Source organism: Mya arenaria, chromosome 6 (genome assembly GCF_026914265.1).
Source record: "Mya arenaria isolate MELC-2E11 chromosome 6, ASM2691426v1".
NCBI classification, from domain to species: domain Eukaryota; kingdom Metazoa; phylum Mollusca; class Bivalvia; order Myida; family Myidae; genus Mya; species Mya arenaria.
The window spans coordinates 56,212,203-56,233,630 of NC_069127.1; the positions used below are offsets into that span (position 1 = coordinate 56,212,203).

The following is a 21,428-nucleotide window of genomic DNA, read 5'->3' on the forward strand; positions in this document are numbered from 1 at the left end:
TATAGCAAATTCCCTTTACACAATGATAACGATTGAGAAGTGGCTAATAAAAGTTGTAAACAATAATCCACCGAGATGCAACCTAAATTTGAGCCAATCTGAAAGAGTCGTATGAAATCACTGTTGATAATCACTTTTAGAATGGACCAGGGCTTTAGCTTAAGAGGATGCTGCAACCTGTGCTCTTTTAAGGTAGCAACTTTCTGCCTCCATGTGGACCAGCATAGTCAACCTTCTGCCTTATAAAATTAATGCCCGTGACTGTCAAATATTTAAGATTTAAACTGATCATTACTAGTATGAAGAAATAACATACAAACTTGAATTATTTAGCATTTGGAACCGACTTTTATTTGATAACACACAAATTTATTTCAAGTAACTAATAATCAAGTTCATCACAGCCACTTACAAGGTGACCCTTCCCCATAAGTGTCCTGACCCTCTTTTGCAGCACCCAATCCTTTTTAAAACCTGGCTTAAACAAATGGGCTTACACAGTGCAACTTCAAACAACTGTTTTATTGCAACAATAAATTATAAAGTTAAAGACAACAAGTCAACTTCAGCATAATAGGTGCCAGCAAAAGTCCAGTACAATTTGTCCGTGTAGGCCTTATGCATGACTTCCACTTTAATCTGAAACCCAGTGCCAGGATTTGACGGAGGAGTATATCTGCAACCAATGACCAGCTTGGCATCAGTGCCAGTGCCACATGTATCTGAGCATGTAGATGTTTGTGTCTCATTGTAGATTTCAAAACTTGAGTCCATGGCTTCATCTGCTTTTCCATCCTATTAAATTAATTGAAAAGCAGATCATGATTATATAAAAGCAAGTTGGTCGAAAATATTTCTTTTAAAAAATGGTCATCATATAATACACACATTTATAAAGCAAGTTCAGGAAATGTGCAGACATGTATCACTCTGAATTATTTGTTACAAAATATGGGTTTCCGATTATTTTAATTCCGCTGATGGTATCCTTAAATAATTACAAAAATCACAAAACAAACACTACTTTTTACGAAAGAGCTTGGTTCACGAAAGGTAAAATATGGCCACATCCGTAATATGTTTGATTACCGTGAATATTAGTAGAACAACCAATGGCATTTACAAAAGGAAATGTCATCTGATGATTTTATCACCATTTTGGTTGTCATGGCAGCGTAATAGTCTAGGGGTATTTCTTTAGTTATAATAAATAAATGACCTTGAACATAAATGATGATATATTTTGCTTTAAAAGAATTCATGCAGGATACAAATAAACAAAATAGTATTAATAAGAATATTACCATGGAAATACTTGCAGAACCAGACATCATTTAATAAGTTTACTACAGCTCAACCTCAAATGAAAAAGTGAATATGCCAATATTGAGACATGTCACAGTACTTTTGACAAAGCACTATGCATACCTGGTAAGTCTTATACCAGTTGATAGTTAGACTTTCATCTGAGTTTGGAAACAGGCATGCTGTGGTTATGTTTAATGCTCCACTTTCACCTGCTGTTGGTTCTTGTGGTGAAAGGGATGTATTATTTGTGCTAAATTCTGAAAAAAAGAGAAATTGAACAACATAATACTATGATGTTGACATTACTAATTCAGCAAGCCAAACGTTTACTCAAGGGTGTTTACATTAAAGTTATTTATTACCTGTCAAAACGAGCGTGTATAAGTGTTTTACTCGTTATAGTAATACATGAACAATTATTTGTGCATACCATATGTACAGTTATCTACGAAGGGACAACCGCATAGTGCGATTTTTAATATCGCCTCTTTTTGAGACATGAAAATCATCAGTTACACATTATTGATGTTTCATCCCTGGGTTACTGATGCATGGATTTGATTAACTAAATGGTCTTCTAGATGTTGCTCTCAACGAAGCCAGATACCTTGGATTCATTTGAATTGCTATCAAAACTAGAGCTATCACAGGATGTAATTAATATCCCAACTACGACACCTTATTGCAAACAAGTATCACTGAAAGTGATGTAAGCTCCTTGTGTGCCCTATGTCGCTAAGATCGATTGAAATAATGATCCTTATGGGTTTTTTTATACAGTTGATGTCGAAACCTCCAAAAAAATATACAAAGATTGTGAAAAGTAAACAATAAGTAAATAAATATACAATTGTGATTAAAGTTTGAAGTCAATACCTCAAAAACATACTGAGTAGCGGAGAAAGTAAAAAATAAGAATGATATCTATCAAAAAGTTATCACAAATATTTTACACAAAATCACTGTTCTGTCTATACCATACATTAATGTTTCATTTACACAGCTCTTTTTTCACAACAGTCATTAAATGTGTATGCAGTTTGAAGTTAATTACATAAAAACATAGGAAATTATGGAACGAAGTACAACAATACGTATAGGAAAGTCGAAAGGAAAGGAAATAACTCTAAAAAATACCATCCACAAAATATTTTTTTCTTTTGCACAACACTTCTCGGTAACACGGTCAATATGTGTATAAAGTTCGAAGTCAATACCAGCAAAAAAATATGAAGTTTATAAACAACTGCCTACCATAATCTAAAACATACGTAATAAATTCCTCTTCCATAAACACTTATAGAAAGTTCTAAACCGCCAGTTTTAAGTATTCACATATAAATGCTTAAATATTTTAATAAAAAAAATCATATAAAACAAATGTAAATTAGTCAGTTTGACAGCAATGATCGACCATATACATCGATTGAAATCACAGTATAAACATATCTTTACTTAACCACTCATGTGGAACTAATCGGCACGAAAACGACATTTTGCACGTGGCGCACGAAGGAATTACGATTTGGTCAATAGTTTGTCGGTACTCCCCTTAGTATATTTAAAGGGGTAAGTATATGTTTTATTTTGCAAAATGATTAAAGCATAACGCTCTACGAGGGTTCTAATAATGGAATACTGAGTGCTTTCCGATAAACGTGTATGTCATTATAGTATCTACGTTATGTTATAAGCACCATAACACGTATAACTAGCATAAGACAGAAATGCGTTTAACATTGTGCCACATGACAAGTTGAGTTATATTATTTAAGACAAACTTTTCCAACAGACACAACAAAGCAATTAAGCATTTAAAGGTGAAATACAATTCAACAGGAAGTTTTGCTGACCGTCACCGACGGCCCTGTGCCAAAGTGATTACTGCGCACCAAGACCGTTACATTCAAGTTTCACATCTCCGAAATCGAAAGAAAATACAGACACAGCAAAAATAATGGTTGGGTCACACGGACGTAACATTTCACACAAAACAAACATATTTGAATCGGTTGAAAATAGCCAGCCTGTGCGCCTGGTACTGACACCTAGAAACAGACAACACGTTTACTTTAGTCCAGGTAACACATTAGGTGGACCCATGCAGATTGGTGAAACATGCTCTTTATTGAAGAGTCGTGTTTCCACTTGGAACGCGTCGACGGCTGTGTTTGGATCTTCCGTCGACGCAGGGAGCGTAACCATGATTGTTGTGTCATTGAATGGGGGCACTACGACGGTGGATCTGTTGAGATATTAGGATGAATTTACATAGGTTGTCGTTAAGTTTGTTATGTGTGTTTTAGATTTAAGTTATGGTCTCTACCGTTTATGTACCCCTGTTGATTTTTATTAATAAGTGTCGGTAAAACAGATTGTAAACGTTTTGCAAGTATTTACGCAGCAATTGTATGTCTAAATTTAGTAAGGAGATTGATCTGCAATTTTCGCCTTTTTGTTAAGTAAAGAAAGAACGCCTTGTTTTGCCTATAAAATAGTTCTCCTTCTTCATATCATTCATTTAACCAATTACAAGATTACTAATTAAATACCCAAATCATAAAAGTCTGTATCAACCTTTAGGTTTGAAGTGTAAAGGTCTGAGAAGATCGTCTTCTCTACTTTTAGAATTTCATTTACTTCGGTTACTCTAGTAGTATTAGCTTTCAGTGCGTTTATCAAATTTTAAGTATGCCTTGACTTTTCAAAGACTTAAAATATATATGTTATTTTACCTAACTTAAAGCCATCAACCTTGGAACAAATTCGCGCTATAATTGTTTAAATTTGATATAAATCATTTATCTCTGTTACCATATTTCGAACCGGTATTGATAGATTTTCGTCTGGATCTTGATCAAAGGTGTTTTGAAGTTCTTTAAGTTTGTTTTTTTCTTCTTGAAAAATCGGTAGTAGTATTCCTTATTTCAATCTTATATGATTCCACTTTTGTTTGATTAGTTATATTTGACAAGAGTGTCAAAAGATGGAATTAAGATGAAGTGTATCAATTCACAAAGGCAATAATTAAAACATTCTGTACCAAGAGTTGTGGTTCCTATGCACTGCACTTCTCAAGTTATGCTCTAGACAAAATTGCTCGGACGCACGCATACACGCATGCACGCACATACACTGTACAAAACCAATCATTGGATTAAAATATCAGTCAAACTTTATTTTATGCTGCTACGCCGAAAAACAAACAAACACCTTACTGTTGTAAATCAGCTGGTAACTGGCTTCTTGTAAGTTTTCAAGATATTGGCACTTGTATGTTCCACAACTACTGCTGCTAATGTCATTGATGATAAATGTGTATGTTGTAGCACCATCAGTTAGAAAGCTGTATCCAGTATTAGTTAAACATGATCCTCCTGGGACAGGTGTGTTTGGTATGCATGATCCCACATTTATTCCATCTTTGAAAAAGTCAACTCCACTACCACTTCCATTAGAACATACCAAAGAGAACTGCATAGTGTTGACTGGTTCACTCCCACCGACAGACTCAAATAACACTCCTGAAAACAATTAAAAACAAACATTCATATTTGAATGAAAACAAATATATATATATATATATATATATATATATATATATATATATATATATATATATATATATATATATATATATATATATATATATATATATATATATATATATATATATATATATATTCGGTCACTGTTTTGAATGCATTAGTTCACTGTTGAAATGTATTTGTTAGCTGTTTAGAATGCATCGCTGGGCAAAAAGTGTGTGATGTTTAAACATCACGAACGCTGTAAAAGGAAAACGTAAATGTTACTTAGATTTACGTTTTGGCACATCGATCATTAAAAATTGTGTCAAAGAGTTTCAAAACAATTATATTCCAATCCTCATATGCCGTTTGAATGAATATAAAATATTCAAATCATTAATACAAACAAGAACCATTCATTTAGCAATAAATAGTGTTCTTAAAATTTATTCACCTTCTGGTGGTCTGAATGTTTGCCACATACTACATATCTGAATACGGTGAATAGTGGGGGTGTCGGGTTTTAGTGTACATTGTTTTGTATGTAGTTTTCCCTATGGCTAAATACAAAATGTAGCAGGCTTGGCTATCTGAACTTCTATTAGAAGGCCGAGTTACCATATTAACACACAACTCATAAACATTGATAGTATTATACTAATTATAGGAGGGATTTTCAACTTTGTCACTTAGTTTTGCTATGATTATGTACCATTTTGATACGCATAATTTCGACTGGTCATACAAAAAATGGTCCCAAAATCTAAGAATAATAATGTTTAATCATCAACTGAAAACTAGACGGTTGTTTCTGAAATTAAAATCTGGTGTCTCCCCCTCTTGATATTCTCTTAGTATGGTGAACATTTGTGGTAATTCAAATCTTTCAAGATATTTGGAGTGGACCTGAAATTAAGTCATGACCTTTGACCTCGTAAATGTGACCATAACCGTAAACTGAGCTAATCGGCTCATGTGCTCTCTCCATCGTCTCAATAACGGGAACATTGGGCACGAAAAATGCATATAAGAGTCATATGACCTTTGACCACTGCGTGTGACCTTGACCTTAATATAATGGTGAACATGTGTCACGAGTTATTTTAAAATCCATCAAGCGGTTAAAAATTATGGACCGCATCACGATCTGTGACGGAAAGACGAGCTGGACATGATTTGTAACGGAAAGTTACAGACATGTTGTAACTTGCGCTCTGCACATCTTCCTATTTGAGCCGAGTTATTTCAAAATCCTTCAAGGGTTTCTTCATATATGGAGCGGACACGAATAGTAGTCGCATTCAATAACTTGAATACAAGTAGACTTAGTACTTCATGTGAAGTTTCATCAGAATCCCTGCAGTTTTTAAGATTTTGTTCGTTCAAAGTTTCGCCAAATATTAAGTTGTTTGACTTTAGGCTATTTAAGCTTTCGAGATTTTCTGACATTTTAAACTGCAGTAATTTATAGTTATTTTATGCTAGATCGTTGGTAGGAGTGACCGCTTTGATGAATCTCAAGTACATAAAAATGCTTTTAGGTTAAATGTCACTAAATTATGTACAGGTCATATGACACTAAAGCAAGAGCTCGTTCCCATCAATTGCTGTGGGTGCACAAACACTTTGCAAACATGCAAATGAGCATACAATGTATTTTAAGCAAAATAACTATATGTACATCTGGACATTCTTGAAAAATTACAGACATGTAATAATAGGGATAAATGCTTTTAAATGATAATAAATCTTACCATCAATTGTTGTCACACTTATCAGAAATAGGAAACAGACTGCACTGATACCTGAAAAGAACATCAGGCTGTCACTGAAAACAATCATCATAATAATTCATTGCCGTATTAAACGTATGCAGCGTCCATCAAAACCTTTGCCTTGATGTTTTTTTGTGTGTTTTTTATTTTGCAGAATCGACGCATTATATGGCTTGACCCATCATTTCCGATGATCAATCATAATTTTAGACCGATGCTTAATCACCATTGATTAGGATGAATAAAGCATTTGTGATGACAAACATATCAATCTTCGAACTGCAGTCAAAATTTTCAAGACACTGTTCACTATGTCCTTGACCTTTGATTGACTGATACTCCAGCTTTAATAGGGTTCTTTCTTGTTAAGGGCAGTATGTCAATGAGCCTTGATGGTCCTAGATAAAGCCGTAGTTGAGTTTTTTTGTAGACACAGTTTTAGAGATTTTCATTAGACAGTTGTCAATGACGTTGAAAATTGACCCTAGTTGAAGGACATGAACAGTAGGCGTAGCCTAATCGCTATTGACGTTATGTCATTTGTAAGAAGCCAAGAAAAAAAAATGCTTTATAGATATTAAGAAGCTAGCCCCAGCATGTTACACTTTCCACCAAGAAAAAGTTTTAGTTTTTTAATGAATACAATGAATTGACATACAAGTGACTTTGCATCTCTAGCATACTCTCCCAGTTCATAGGAGAATGTCTGCTTATTCCACATATTCTTATTAATAGGCCAATAAAAAGATCAAAAAAGAGTCAGTGTGCTAGTTAAATCAAGGAAACCTTCTTCAGTCGTATCTCTTATTAGGGTTTCAATAAACTAAAGAAACAAACATTCAACAATGTGTCTTGTTTCCCATGAATAGCTATCATAGCGATCAGTCCGCTCAAAGTAGTTATGTGTCGACACTGCTACTTCATCGTGTGATCTTCATACACTTCTATGCATGGAAATTAATGATGAAATTGCGAAAAATAAGCAAACATTGAAACCCTGTTTTGTCCTCAATGGGCGTTCAAATGATAAGGATTATGAAGTGTTTATGTCGGAAAAAATATATTGTTATGCAGCTTTATATAAACACTTTCAAAATACTATACTGAAATTATCCTAAGTTGTATGAGAGTTTTTTTTTTACATCAGACATATTCACTTAGAACATATCAAAGTAAGTGAACCATTTCAGGAAGGCAATCAAATAATAACTTTCAGTGCAGTCATTTGATATGAATCAACACCTGATTTGGTGTCATATGACCTAAAATACATTTAGTGACATGTTACCTAAAATTATTTTTTTCTTCAGATTTATCAAAGGGATCACTCATCGATCTAGCATCAAATAAATATGCATTACTGCTGTTTTAAAGAGTCAGAAAATCTCGAAAGGCCTTAAAAGCTTAAAGTTCAACAACTTCGATTTGATCGAAAAGTGTTGAGTACGAAAAACATACCAAAAAACTCACAGTAATAATTGCAAAACATGTAAATTACCCTCCAATCTTTCAATTGCAACCAGAATTCTTACCAGATCAACACTATTTACAGTTAACAGGAAATGTACATTCCTTTCGAATGACTGTAGTGTTAGTCAGTGAACTGGAGTGAGTACTGTGTTGAGATATTTTTTGGATACATTCGGAAACTTTTTCTACAACCAAAAAGATATTTGAATACTGTGCATTTGTGATAAGCTCAGTCCATAACCTTTGAACTGGTACAGAAAATTTGACATGTCTTTGGCAAAACAAATAGAAATCGAGTCAATAATTAACTCAGTCAGGGCTATTTTTAGAGTCATAAATGAGGTTGGACTCCTAAATTATATGATTCTGATCCTGTAAAAAGCAAACACATACACAATTTTGCCAATAAATTTTGCATGCCGGCGATAAATATTAATATAATTCAATAAAATTGTAGTATACAGCTATAACCATTCATTTGTTTATAATTCAAATTCAAAATAAATCACTGTCGGCTAAAATAGTCCATGAAATGATGGACACCTAGAATGAATGTCTTGTTATTACATGTATATAGTTCTACTATTGTTTAGTTGCACTCAACAAAGTGATTGTCGTGAAAAAAATAAAACCTACCATTTACTGGTTTAGATAATCAGTTTAAACTCCGATAGAATAAAAACATTCTCTTCGAGACAGGATTACCGTATTTGTAGTCAATTTAAGAAGGCGTCCGAGAACTACTTTTGTCGAACTAAAATTTGACCCCTAATGAATATCTTATTTGGAGCCAAAGATAACAAAGTTCAGTTATTTAATTCTAATCTTTTATATCAACAGAAGAAGAGCTAAAGTTTATTATACAAAAAAGGTTAGATGTCTTTATAAATCAGGAGAATATCTCGACTTACAAATTAAAAAGTGCCTGAACATTAATCGCCCATTGTTTTATTAATGTTTTGTCAGTAGTGTAGTTGTAAGATAACTTAATAAATAAAACTTACATTTATTATACTCCATTATCTATACATCAAATCAAGTCCAAAGGTCGCATTACAGGACACGTTTACTCCCCGGAAATAAATCTGGAAAACCCGAAAAGAAAGAAGAAAAAAAGGAATATGTTTGGAACGTATTTACGATGTAGTTAACGCTAATTGTGTGTAAACATATAAACCAATTAATTGCTAATGAACATGTAAACTTTAATTTTTCATTTTGTTAACTAAAATGACTATTTATAGACGACGTACACTGACATGAACAATTTTGTGTTATTTACAATGTTATAGTAATCATAGTTTGTTTTTCATTACAAAAGTTGTTGATTCTGTTTGAGATCAGAATGAACTAGATAAAGAGGAAGACAGGGGAAGAAAGAGTGAAGAGTTGTTAATGGAATACTTCCAGTGGTGCCAAATCTTTCACAGAACCCTGAAAATTATTGATAATGCTGAGTATCAAATGCTTACGGAAGAAAGACAATTCAGGGTGGGATAGTTATAAAGTTGGATGTGGCTAATCACTGGCATTCAAAACGTTTTGACATTTAAATAAAGAGATGAATTGCATTAAACACTGTCTTATTTTATTTTATTTTATTTCGTCAGGGCAGTATCACCGTGTAGTAAATTGCAAAAAATACACGTCAGTCAACGCGTCCACAGAGTTGAGCATAAGTCTTCTTTGATCAGTATAAAGAGGACAGATGAGAAGATAATAATACATTGTCACTTCAATAACACACGATCAGAGGGATTAGAAAAGCGAAAAATGTACAGATCCAAAGAAGAAGAAAAGTACAAGTCTGTGATTACTATGTTAAAGATGAGTATTGTCAAGTGTGCCAATGCCATTATTTGTGCGATGTTTCAACATGAATCGTAGCGCCAAGAGCTACCGGTTACTGTTATAAAACAAAACAAATGGTTCTCCGTGTTGCTAGCTAACAGTTTTAAACTAAACTATATATAACTTCTCCGCAGTATGCCTTTTAATAGAATGTATGATTTATAACATCGATGATATGAAATTGCATCATACGTCAAAACCCTATACTAATATTATTGATAAACAAATGGATTGAGTTTCTTTAACAATCACTTGTTCAATATAATTACTTTTTAAAAACGTTGTATGATCAATTGTTACGCACCACTTTTCCCTGTGTTTTGAAGCTGTCGTTACGTATGAGGCATCTTAAGAGGATAGCAGGCTCTTTTCCCAGTGTCTCGAAGCTGTCGTTACGTGAGAGGTTTCGTTAGAGGAAATAATTCAATTTTTCCCAGTGTCTCTAAGCTGTCGTTACGAACGAGAACTCGTAAAAGGATAGTACGCACCTTAACCAGTGTCTCGAAGCTGTCGTTACGAACGAGAACTCGTAAAAGGATAGTACGCACCTTTACCAGTGTCTCGAAGCTGTCGTTACGAACGAGAACTCGTAAAAGGATAGTACGCACCTTTACCAGTGTCTCGAAGCTGTCGTTACGAACGAGAACTCGTAAAAGGATAGTACGCACCTTAACCAGTGTCTCGAAGCTGTCGTTACGAACGAGAACTAGTAAAAGGATAGTACGCACCTTAACCAGTGTCTCGAAGCTGTCGTGAGTTACGAGGACTCGTAAGAGGATAGTAGACACTTTTCCCAGTTTCTCAAAGTTGTCGTTACGCACGAGGACACATAAAAGGATAGTAGACACTTTTCCCAGAGTCTCGAAGTTCTTGTACCGTAAGAGGACTCGTAAAAGGATAGTAGGCACTTTTCCCAGTTTCTCGAAGCTGTCGTTACGTGAGAGGTTTCGTTAGAGGAAATAATTCAATTTTTCCCAGTGTCTCTAAGCTGTCGTTACGAACGAGAACTCGTAAAAGGATAGTACGCACCTTTACCAGTGTCTCGAAGCTGTCGTTACGAACGAGAACTCGTAAAAGGATAGTACGCACCTTTACCAGTGTCTCGAAGCTGTCGTTACGAACGAGAACTCGTAAAAGGATAGTACGCACCTTAACCAGTGTCTCGAAGCTGTCGTTACGAACGAGAACTCGTAAAAGGATAGTACGCACCTTAACCAGTGTCTCGAAGCTGTCGTGAGTTACGAGGACTCGTAAGAGGATAGTAGACACTTTTCCCAGTTTCTCAAAGTTGTCGTTACGCACGAGGACACATAAAAGGATAGTAGACACTTTTCCCAGAGTCTCGAAGTTTTTGTACCGTAAGAGGACTCGTAAGAGGATAGTAGGCACTTTTCCCAGTGTCTCGAAGCTGTAGTAACGTTTGAATACTCGTGGGAGGATAAAAGGCACTTTTCTTAGTGTCTCGAAGCAGTCGTTACGTACGAGAACTTGTAGACGGATAGTTGGCACTTTTCCCGGTGTTTCGAACTTGTCGTAACTATGATTTCGTTATGCATGCAGATCTATACATTCAATGAGGGGATTGCTACTCAACATACACTGTTACTGAACGCATACACCATTCAAATCCCTATTAAACATGTTCAAAGTTTCATTTCATAGTTTGACGCTAATCTGCAAAGCACTACAAAGGAAAAGTCGTTCAACTCAAACGGTGAAAATTATAAACTAAGATCTTACCATAATAATAACATATATGTTACACCAGGTGATTATTGTACCAAATATTATCAAACTAAGCAGAAATACGTTGAATCTTAACAACGTCTAGATATTGAAACCGCCGTACGCCGGACCGTGTACAATAACTGTATTTAATTGCAACTTTAAATGGGTGATTTTAATAAAGTCGGAAATGTGCTCAGCGTGCATTGAAAATATTACGGATTAATACATGTTAAGAAAGTTATTTTGAATCATCCCTCGTGGGTTGGCGTTTCATATGCAACATCATATTAATTGAGGACAAAAAATATCTCGTATTCATATATCTGATTGCTAAACGGTTTAATATATTTTAAGAAAGTGTTGTTATTTTGAATCAACCCTCGTGAGTGGGCTTTACATATGCAACGTCATATAGATTACAGAGAAAATTGTATTTATATAAGTGATTGCTAATAAGCATGTCCTCCTCATATGACATTTACAATTTTGGAATTCTTGTTAAGTAGTATTTCTGTTGTATGTCTTGTAGATATTTCGCTAACAATCATTTGCATAAGATTGAAGTTCGGCACTCGGAAGCATTTCATTTTGTCTCCTTGAATATTGACCCAAGGGATCATTATTGTTGATATTTATATGAAAAACTAAAGAAACAAGTCCAGTAGTCGAAAGTTTAAACATTAACCCCCGTTCAATATCACAGAGTCAACGCCAATGACATAGAACTGAAAGACATCTAGTATTATTAAAAGTAGGTCGGAATAATAATATTAATAATAATATGTTAACATTCATATATTTTCTGTTTAACGACACAAAGCAACCTTAATGTGTGTTGTGAGCGATCCTTTAACATCATTTATAAAAGAAAAAAAACACATGTGTCTCTGGAAATAACCACGGAATTGCGCAAGTTTACTGGCTATTCTCGTTTTTAACAATGCCGAGACCGAGCTCGAACGTACAACTTTCTAGACCAGCTTTATCTACGGGTCTAACATGCATATAGGTAAAGGATTTACAGAATACATCCCCATTCAGAGACATCACTGGTTCTTTGATACGTTTAATAAATAGATCCTCCGTCACTTTCGTCGTCACTTCCGAAGAGAATGTCCCCATGTCGTGAACCCGCAAGGGGAGATCTGTCCATTCAAAGAAATAATTTGGATATGAACGACGAGTATAATTTTGACTATGAACGTTTCATTTACGATTTTTATGAAAATTGGACAGGGTCAAAATAATATTCTTGTTAAAGGCAGACGTACAATTTACAATTTTGGAAATATATCCATGCTAACAGTTGTGTTATAGATATGATAAAGTTCGACTACAAATTCCATTTTTCAGTAAGCCCCCAAAATGTTGAATATTGTTGTTTAAGATCTTGTTTTTATCCATCCTTTTTGGCACTTTTTATTGAAAGTAGTAAAACAGATACATAAAGAGAAGGGTCTTGGATATTGATAGCGACAAGTGGTACAAAGCTATGTTCTGTGGTAAACCTTGAAAAATATACTGAATGGACATATTAAGAACAGGGCCAGTATTCAATATTGATCTTATCCTTATCCTTAGACATGCCTCAGTGATGTCATTCAGCTAATTGGTCAGCTAAATATACAGGCCAATCAAAACAGTTAGATTCTGATCTTAATTTTAAGTTCCATCTAAGTTGCTTATTGAATACCATCCCAGAGTGATCATCTGTTTTGTAACTTAAGCAAGACCAAACATGGTCACAAGAAAAGAACAGTTAACAAATCTATGGCATATACAAGTTTAAAAAAAAGGAATTTAGATAAGCTTTTATGCCGCATGTGAGTGACATATCTAAGTATTGTCTACATTCATTTAGGGCCGTTGGGGCTTTAGCAGCGGCAAATGATCGAGTCAAAAACCGAATGTTTAAGCGATGTTATATGAAAGACAATTTGAAAGAACGTTTGTCAGTGTCATTGTCATTAAGTTTTTGGCATAATGGATTTTAATCACAGGTGTAAAGATATTACATTTTCAAAATGTTTTGATTTATTGTCTTAATTAAAACTGTTATATTTTCATGCAGTAATATGTATAATTTTGTTCTTCCTGTTCATTGAATTCAGTCGGTTGCCTTATTGCTCAATACAAATATAATAATTGAATTTGGTTGTTTGTCATTATTTCGGAGAAAGTAATTGGAAAGCGAAATGTAATTTTTTCAGTTTGAATGCAATGAATTTGAAGAAAATTGATTTCCCTTTGTATCAAAAATAGATCCGCCAGGTGTCGCAAATAAAATAGATGCACGAGGTTTTCGTGTAAAATTCAATGGCTCATTCAGTTTTGGGCAGCCGACGATCACTAGCGTAAATTTTAAGTATTTTTGTTGTTGCATTTTGAAATGGTTGAATATGATAAAACGAAGGTAAAGAAAGTAAATGATATGATGCGTTTTCATATAGAGGTATTAAAAATGCATGCAACCTGTAATGGAACGATATATGATCAACATTTGTTTTGTGTACAAGTACATATCAGTCGGTAACTCAAGTGCTCAATACAAATTACAATTTGGTAATTGAGTTTGGATGTTTGTCATTATTTCGGAGATAGAAAATAGCACGGTACTAATTGCAGTCTTGTTTCTGTGTCAGTCACACCTGTTAAAATACCTGCATGTCGCGGTAAGGATCATTATGGCAAAATGCAGTGTGCATTTTGTTCGGGAGATGTACGCTGTACTAGGAGATGAACAAGGAGGTACATGTAAACCTGCGGAATCTATCTCCCGCGCGGCGGCAAAACAAAACGCGTGGTTGGTACTGTAGAAAGGATGAAACAAATTTATAAATTTATAATAAATATGCTTTTGATTAAATAGTTTATTAAACTGAAAGGGCATAACGAAATGTTGAAATAAGGCACCGAATGAAAAACCAGTACATGCATTTATTTTATTTTTAATATGCTCGTTTTCGATCTTCTTTTTAGAAAACGCCTTTTCCGATGGCCTAACACCGTGTAATAAAATGCGGTGAATGGAATCCTGCAGGCTTAATGCGAGGCAACCTCAATCCCGTATACAATTGACGTAGTCATACCGAACAACTATTGTTAACACTGTTTTCTATTCTACAAGGAAACAACAAGATCAAAATTATCTACTAGTAAGTGATTACAATTAATCGTCGTTATTATTACGTCAAATGGTAAACTGTTTCCGGTTTATTAACCTTTCTTTTTATTTTGCGTCTTCTTAGACGGATTCTCAATTTAACAAATTGACGTGTACATCTTTAAAGAAATTCAACAGAATTACAAATTGTGTGTAACTTCATTTAGAATTAATGAAATATTAAATAACAAGTTTGTAATCAGTTAATCACACGAGGGTAACATTTATAATATCACTCGACGAAAAGCATTATGTCAGGGTAGCAGTAAGTATCGGCAAATGTCATGTTTATGAGAATTTAACATGAACCGGTCTTGTGAGGTATATTAATATTAATTGGCCGTCGTACACTCCCTTTAAAAATAAGAACATAGAGTTTGGAAGACTTTATTTTACAATGCCCAATCTTCTGTTAAACATGATTCGCGTTGATTTTTTATGCGTTTTGACTAGCCTTTGTCCGCCTAAATACAACGCCAATAAAGAAATGCAATATCTATTCTAATTCAAATACAGTGAAAATGGCAATTGCAATGAATGTAAAACAGTCCATATATACAAGATAGATGCAGGGCACCTTTTTCAAATGTTTGCGGTAAAATGATCCCCTTAAAAGCAACGAACCAGTTATTACAGGTTAAAGACACAAGGTAAACTATCGTTTTTTTAGATAGATATAAATTCAAAACTCATTCGCTCACAGAATTATATGATATATTGAGTACTCTTGATTTATTGAATTATTTACTCATTTTTATAAAAAGGTTTAAGAATAATGTTAAACTTAATAAATCGTACACAATCCGAATACAAACTTTTCAAATATGGTTGAATAATTGTTTTAATAGTTGATGTTGTTTTTTTTTACTTTCAAATTAATACGTATTATGTTTATTATAACGTAACTACTATTTTATCTCGCTAAACTTAACTCAATTGGTAGGAATATTACAGCATTTTTAGTGTACGTTTGTATCTTAAAGCAAATGCCGATGCCAGTATATTAATAATGTGGCTATGTTTAACAAAGATAGAATGTAATACTGTCCATAGTCCTTTTCGCGTTTACCATCTGTTGCCTCATTTGGCACTGTGCCGTATCACCTGGATGATTCCGTTTCCATTTCGCGGTTCGAATTGTCCAGAAATGGATAGTATGTGTAGCAATTTTGGCAACAAATCCGGCAACAAACGGTATCTATGAAAAGGGTCATTTGAAGCATGTGTAATTTATTTTTGATTGTGCGGAAGTGGACTGTACTCAATCTCAGCGACAGACAGGAACAAGATGACTTGGTAAAAACTGTTCCAACTCATCACTTGAACATAACAATTATCAATTAATTGTGGCTCGATTTCAGTTTAAGCTAAATATGTTTCCGAGAAAGTAACGCGCAAGACGGTGACACGATTGTCCAGGCACAGTTGGTTCAGTTTTAGCACATATTTGGTTTGTGATACTCGCGTGTCTATGAGTGTGCTCAGTGTGCTGATATTAAGAACGCCAATACAATCATTATTGTTAAACGTTGTACAAAAGACAGCAACGAACACTACCAGAGAACTTCTCGCCATCCGCCATCCGCTAACGTGACCCATGCTCGTGTTGTTATTGAACTGTAAGGTGGGGTTAAGTGAGAATAAACACATATGTGTTGATACAGATGATTTACTCAGTCAGTGTTTTGTTGATAGTGTGTCCATGCGAGCACTCTGGAAACCTTAACAGGGACCTGTGGTCATGAAAGGTCTCAAGACCGAGTCAAGGCTCTGACTCAAAACACCTTTTTTATTAAAGCGCAAAAAAATCATTTTCATTCCATTCTTATTACAAACATAAATGCATATTTTTAAATAACTGTACAATTTCAAATATCAATTCAATTCATTATGTCATTCATTGTCTAATCATCAAGACGATGAAGATTTTCAGTTTTTAATTTGAGTCCGAACACTGTTCGTTTTGTACCAGGATATCATTTTAAAAGTCCCAAGTAAAGACATTTTATAGTTCTCTTCGTTTAATTACGACAATATATCGATGGAGGCGATATTGTCGGGAATATTCAAAGTCTCAGTAATTAGCTCTTTAGATAAGCGATGACCAGACACGCTTCATTATAAGTCTGATCTTAGAAGAAGAACTTTATACTAGCAAATAGTTCACAATTTTTACTTTAGATTGGCAAGAAAATAGCAAATGCGGCGACTTCCATTGGCGATATGAACCCTACTGTTTTTTGCAAACAAATACATTTGTATAATGTAATTAACATTGTATTATTGTTTATAATTATTCACCACTTCCATTACCGAATTAAACATCAGTAACTTATAAATGAAGTAAAAACAATGCATTCAATCTCAGATGTTCTGTAATTATTTGCATATCGACCTTCATTTGACCTTGGCTTTTACATTTAGTGACTTCATATTCAGTTTGTTATAAAGCGTAACATCTGTACATAACATACTACAAACGTCTAAGTCAATTCAAGTTTGAATAAAATAGTTGTAAAGGCAGAAAGACCTGTCAGTGGCTAAGATTATGGCGACCATCTTGGTTGTTATATTGGTTACTACTATAACTACCATGATGCCAACTGTCTGCCCTCGCTCAATCTTAACTTCAGACATCCTCTTCACAAACTGACCAAGAAAAGCCATATATACAAAAATCACAAGCATCACGAATATTTATTAGCAAACTGTTTACATACAACGAGGAGCAGAAAACATTAGACTCTATAAAACTTAAAACGTTATGCGGGGGATCGAGGGCCCTTCCGAATATTTTGTTCTAAAATGGTACATTCTGGTGGAATGTTATTTTGTATATTTGATTTTACATAGACCATAAATAAATGCTTGGACAACCCTTTATGTGTAGGGATATATAGGTCTCTACATAAAGACAAACCTGATGAATGATATATTAACATTATTTGATGTAATGGACTCCAAATTCAAATAAAAAAAACTAGTTGAGTTCTCTGCCCGTCTTAAGAAAAAGGCTGTATTGCAGCTATATATTTTAGCAATACCTTTACACGTATTTATACAATGCTATAAATGTGTCTAAGAATGATTTTGGTTTTAAGAAAAGGTATAAAGAGTATTTATTTATTTATGAACGTTCAGCACTATTTTATTGTCGCCAGTGTTTACTTCTAAATGCTACATGGAGATTTGTAAAGAGGAACCTAGACCTCATAGTTATACACTCGAACCTCGTTGGCTCGAACTTGCTAAGCTCGATTTACACGTTGGCTCGAACTGGATGACAAAGACCATTTTCTTTTTACTGAAGGTAAGCATTCCTGCTTTGCTCGAATTTCAGAGGTTCAATGTATTTTCGGCGGTCCCTAGGAGTTCGATCGAACGGGGTTGATTTTACCCTCAAATCATTTTAAATAACATTTACACAAACATCTATTACCTAGAATCATTTATCAAAACAAAGAAAACTTTATGAACTTGGTTTACAGTGTAGAGACGAATATCAGCCGAGGATATTCTCATAGAATGTTAGTTTACAAAACAGTAATCGTGACTCTTAAATGTTAATACCTCAACAACATAAACATGTACAGCAGACGGTCAGATGCAGCTATTCCTTTTGTGTGCTTGAGTATTTCATTTATTTATAAGATCTTCAATTTAGTTAAGCATAATACTTTTTTCAATGTCATATTCATCACCAGCAATAGGGATGCGGAAGCAAGCTATCTTGAGCTTGATCTTCTTTTTCAACGGGCCAAGCTTGACGTAAAACACGGCCCTCACACATGCGCTCTTCTTTGGAATGCTGACGTCATAAAATTGAATGCAAAGATTGGCTATCTTGCTCAGAAACGGGATGTGATTGATACAAATCGCTGGAGGGTTGGCAACGCTGATTTCCTTGTGGAAAATTGTCTTCCCTCTGATCGTGACACGGATTTCGAAGCCGATCTTGTGTGGAAGGTAGTTAGCCTCTATGCAAATGTGTAAAAACTTGTCCTTTGTACAATATTTGCATCTGCCGTGACTGCAGCCTACAAACGCGTAAAAAACATTAAAACAACCAAGCTCTATAAATTGTTTAGAAGTAAAAAACAACATCAAAATTCTATATAATGAATGCTATGATATTTTGTCATTGACCATTCATTGTCTAGATCCCTTATTTATAGCACGTTATCCGATTAGTTACAGCGGTCTCAGATCCTATCCAATATTTAACATTAACCATACTTTTGCAATCGAGCTCAATTCATCCGTAATCATCCACATTAAAAGGCAAACTATACCTTTAGCCAGAAACTCAAGGTCAAGTTCAACTTCGTCCGGTAACACATCAAGTATACTGTTTAAAACATCGTCTGGCAGCTGAATGCTCTCCAAAGTATCGACAACAGATGCGACGTCGTCTTCCTCCATACTTGCCGCGTTTAACAAACGCCATATATTTACTGCTGTCCCATAGTCCATGTTACCAGACTGCAATTCTAGAGCGACATGATTTAAATAGTAAAGTAAATTATAAATAACGCAAAATGTGACTCGAAACGATTAATAAAAAAAAAATCACTTCAAGCTTAAAGGGGCTGTCTCACGTATGTTAAAGTAATGAAATAAAGAAAATTGTCGAAAACTGACATAAACTTGGCATCGATGTGTACAATGCATTTAAACTTATTAACTGAAGTACCACATAGTTTACAATTCATTTAAGTTTAGCAGTTATTTCGTACTTTTCCAGTAAAAAATATTACTGGGTATCCCTACCAGGTAGAATTCATTCCTTATGCGTGATAAGCTAGTCGGGGTTATCACGTGATATTACCGAGGTAGGTGTATAGCTTAATTATGTCACCCGATTGGAATAAGCCTTTGTAGAGCAGTGACAATTTCGGTGCCAATCTGTGACACAGTCCCTTTAAGTCCAAAACGTCAAACATAATTCATATACATTTTCTTATACGTATTTCATTTTAACAATGAGACCAATCCATGCATGTTTTACATATCGAAACACAACAAATGAAGTATTATTAACTAAATTGATAAAAACGAGATAAGAAATATCGATGAAATGTAAGAAATATGACATATAAACTCACCATCATCCTGTTGAAACTCAACATATAATTTCTCCTTGACAAACTCCCCATATATGGAGCTTGGTTTTAGACATATCAATATTGGTATAACTATCAGAAACTTTAGAAAATGCATCTTGTTTTTCTTTATACCAGAAATAATTGCAACGCTTCAATCCATATGTTTAACTGAGTTTGTAAATCTAAAGCTTTTATCTTTTATGTACATAGGAAATTAAATAACTGTAACTAAACTTGACCATGACCTTTTGACAACAGAATAAGGATTAAAACTATATGAAAGCACTTAAAAAATATAAAAAAAAGAATGAAATACGGAATTTAAAGCAAGTGATTTTTCAAGTGTTTAAAACGCACAAACACTATCTTCTTGTACAAAAGCTCACTGTATATCAAGCACATCGTCTGATTCCAACCAATTCCGTTACTTTCGATCCCCTTGTATCGATTAATGACGGGAAACGTTATGAGCTAATCGTGTACATGGATGGGCGCTGGATTTGTAATATCGGAGCAATCGTAACAAATCGGCCATCTCCGGCAGGCTTCGGGATATACTTCGTGAAAAGACTTCAAGAGGCCGCCGGTGATTAACTCGCATGACGCTAAATAGACATATTTGGTTACATAAATAATGTACGGAAATTATAACTTTAATTCGAGTCCTTATAAGGCTTTGAGAAACTTGAAAATGACTTTCAGGACCGTTGTAATGACATTACTTCTCTTCCCTACAATATGTCCCTTACCAGTTGAAAACTAATACAACACGTTTTAATAGGGGTTTTCTATACAGTCATTTATGTTCAAACTTGGATAATTGCGGAGGTGTTCCGATTGATATCGAAATTTCAAAGTTTCAAATTAATGAACCACACATGCATCGATTTATCTGTTACCATCGGAACATTTATAATATGCATTGAATTTAGTCATATAATCATGCTTAGCTGTCTTAAAGGCCTAGTTTAATCCTTCTATATGTGACCCCCACCCCCCAAAAAAACAACAACAACAAAGTATTTTTACACAATCTCTGTTAATTGATCTTAATCTTATTGCCTAATTGACTTATCAGATCTCAAATCTGAGTATCCTGCTGTGCAGTTTCAGGGGTTTCATTATACAAATGGACCCTAAATGGCCCTGAGCCAAGAAACGATTATACAGGAAATTGGCCCCTACTGTGACACCAGTGCAATTAGCCGGAGATGCACAGCATGGACTTATCATGCCAAACATTCCTTAAACTAGGCCTTAAAGGTTTACGTTGTACAAATAAGCATGTCAATATATTGAACCAGTCACCATAATATCAAATTAATAATGCCTGGTGACCACATATATGTCTGGGTTTTATTTGAAAGGGTTTTGTTTACAGATTTCTGTTGAAAAAAGTGCATTACCGTAAATACATTTAATATAGAAAGTTAAGCCAATCTGTATTTCTTTTTTCAAATTTAGGTGAATGCTTTTTTGCTATCAGTGATTCCAAGAG

At 34.4% G+C, this 21,428-nt stretch overlaps 2 protein-coding genes across 2 annotated transcripts; both read right to left on the reverse strand.

Moving 5' to 3' along the window:
* Nucleotides 1-507: 507 nt before the first annotated feature.
* On the reverse strand, nt 508-9,142 carry LOC128236380 (uncharacterized). Its single transcript, XM_052951228.1, has 5 exons — nt 9,088-9,142; nt 6,593-6,643; nt 4,527-4,832; nt 1,429-1,565; nt 508-795 (listed from the first exon to the last, which is right to left on the reverse strand). Exons 1-5 carry the CDS (start codon nt 9,101-9,103, stop codon nt 538-540), a joined length of 768 nt encoding a protein of 255 aa, XP_052807188.1. The 5' UTR covers nt 9,104-9,142; the 3' UTR covers nt 508-537.
* An 8,363-nt stretch (nt 9,143-17,505) lies between these two features.
* On the reverse strand, nt 17,506-20,134 carry LOC128236871 (uncharacterized). Its single transcript, XM_052952001.1, has 3 exons — nt 19,931-20,134; nt 19,118-19,315; nt 17,506-18,862 (listed from the first exon to the last, which is right to left on the reverse strand). The coding sequence occupies exons 1-3, from the start codon at nt 20,043-20,045 to the stop codon at nt 18,486-18,488; spliced, it is 690 nt and encodes a 229-aa protein (XP_052807961.1). The 5' UTR covers nt 20,046-20,134; the 3' UTR covers nt 17,506-18,485.
* Nucleotides 20,135-21,428: the final 1,294 nt, after the last annotated feature.

Coding starts and splice junctions, on each gene's coding strand:
- LOC128236380 (XM_052951228.1), bottom strand. Junction 4,833..6,592: donor AAGTGTGACAACAATTGATG/GTAAGATTTATT, acceptor AATTGTTTTCAG/GAGTGTTATTTGAGTCTGTC. Junction 1,566..4,526: donor TTACCAGCTGATTTACAACA/GTAAGGTGTTTG, acceptor TCTTTTTTTCAG/AATTTAGCACAAATAATACA.
- LOC128236871 (XM_052952001.1), bottom strand. CDS start 20,045: ATGCATTTTCTAAAGTTTCTGATAGTTATACCAATATTGATATGTCTA. Junction 19,316..19,930: donor TGAGTTTCAACAGGATGATG/GTGAGTTTATAT, acceptor ATGTCGCTCTAG/AATTGCAGTCTGGTAACATG. Junction 18,863..19,117: donor CCTTGAGTTTCTGGCTAAAG/GTATAGTTTGCC, acceptor ACGCGTTTGTAG/GCTGCAGTCACGGCAGATGC.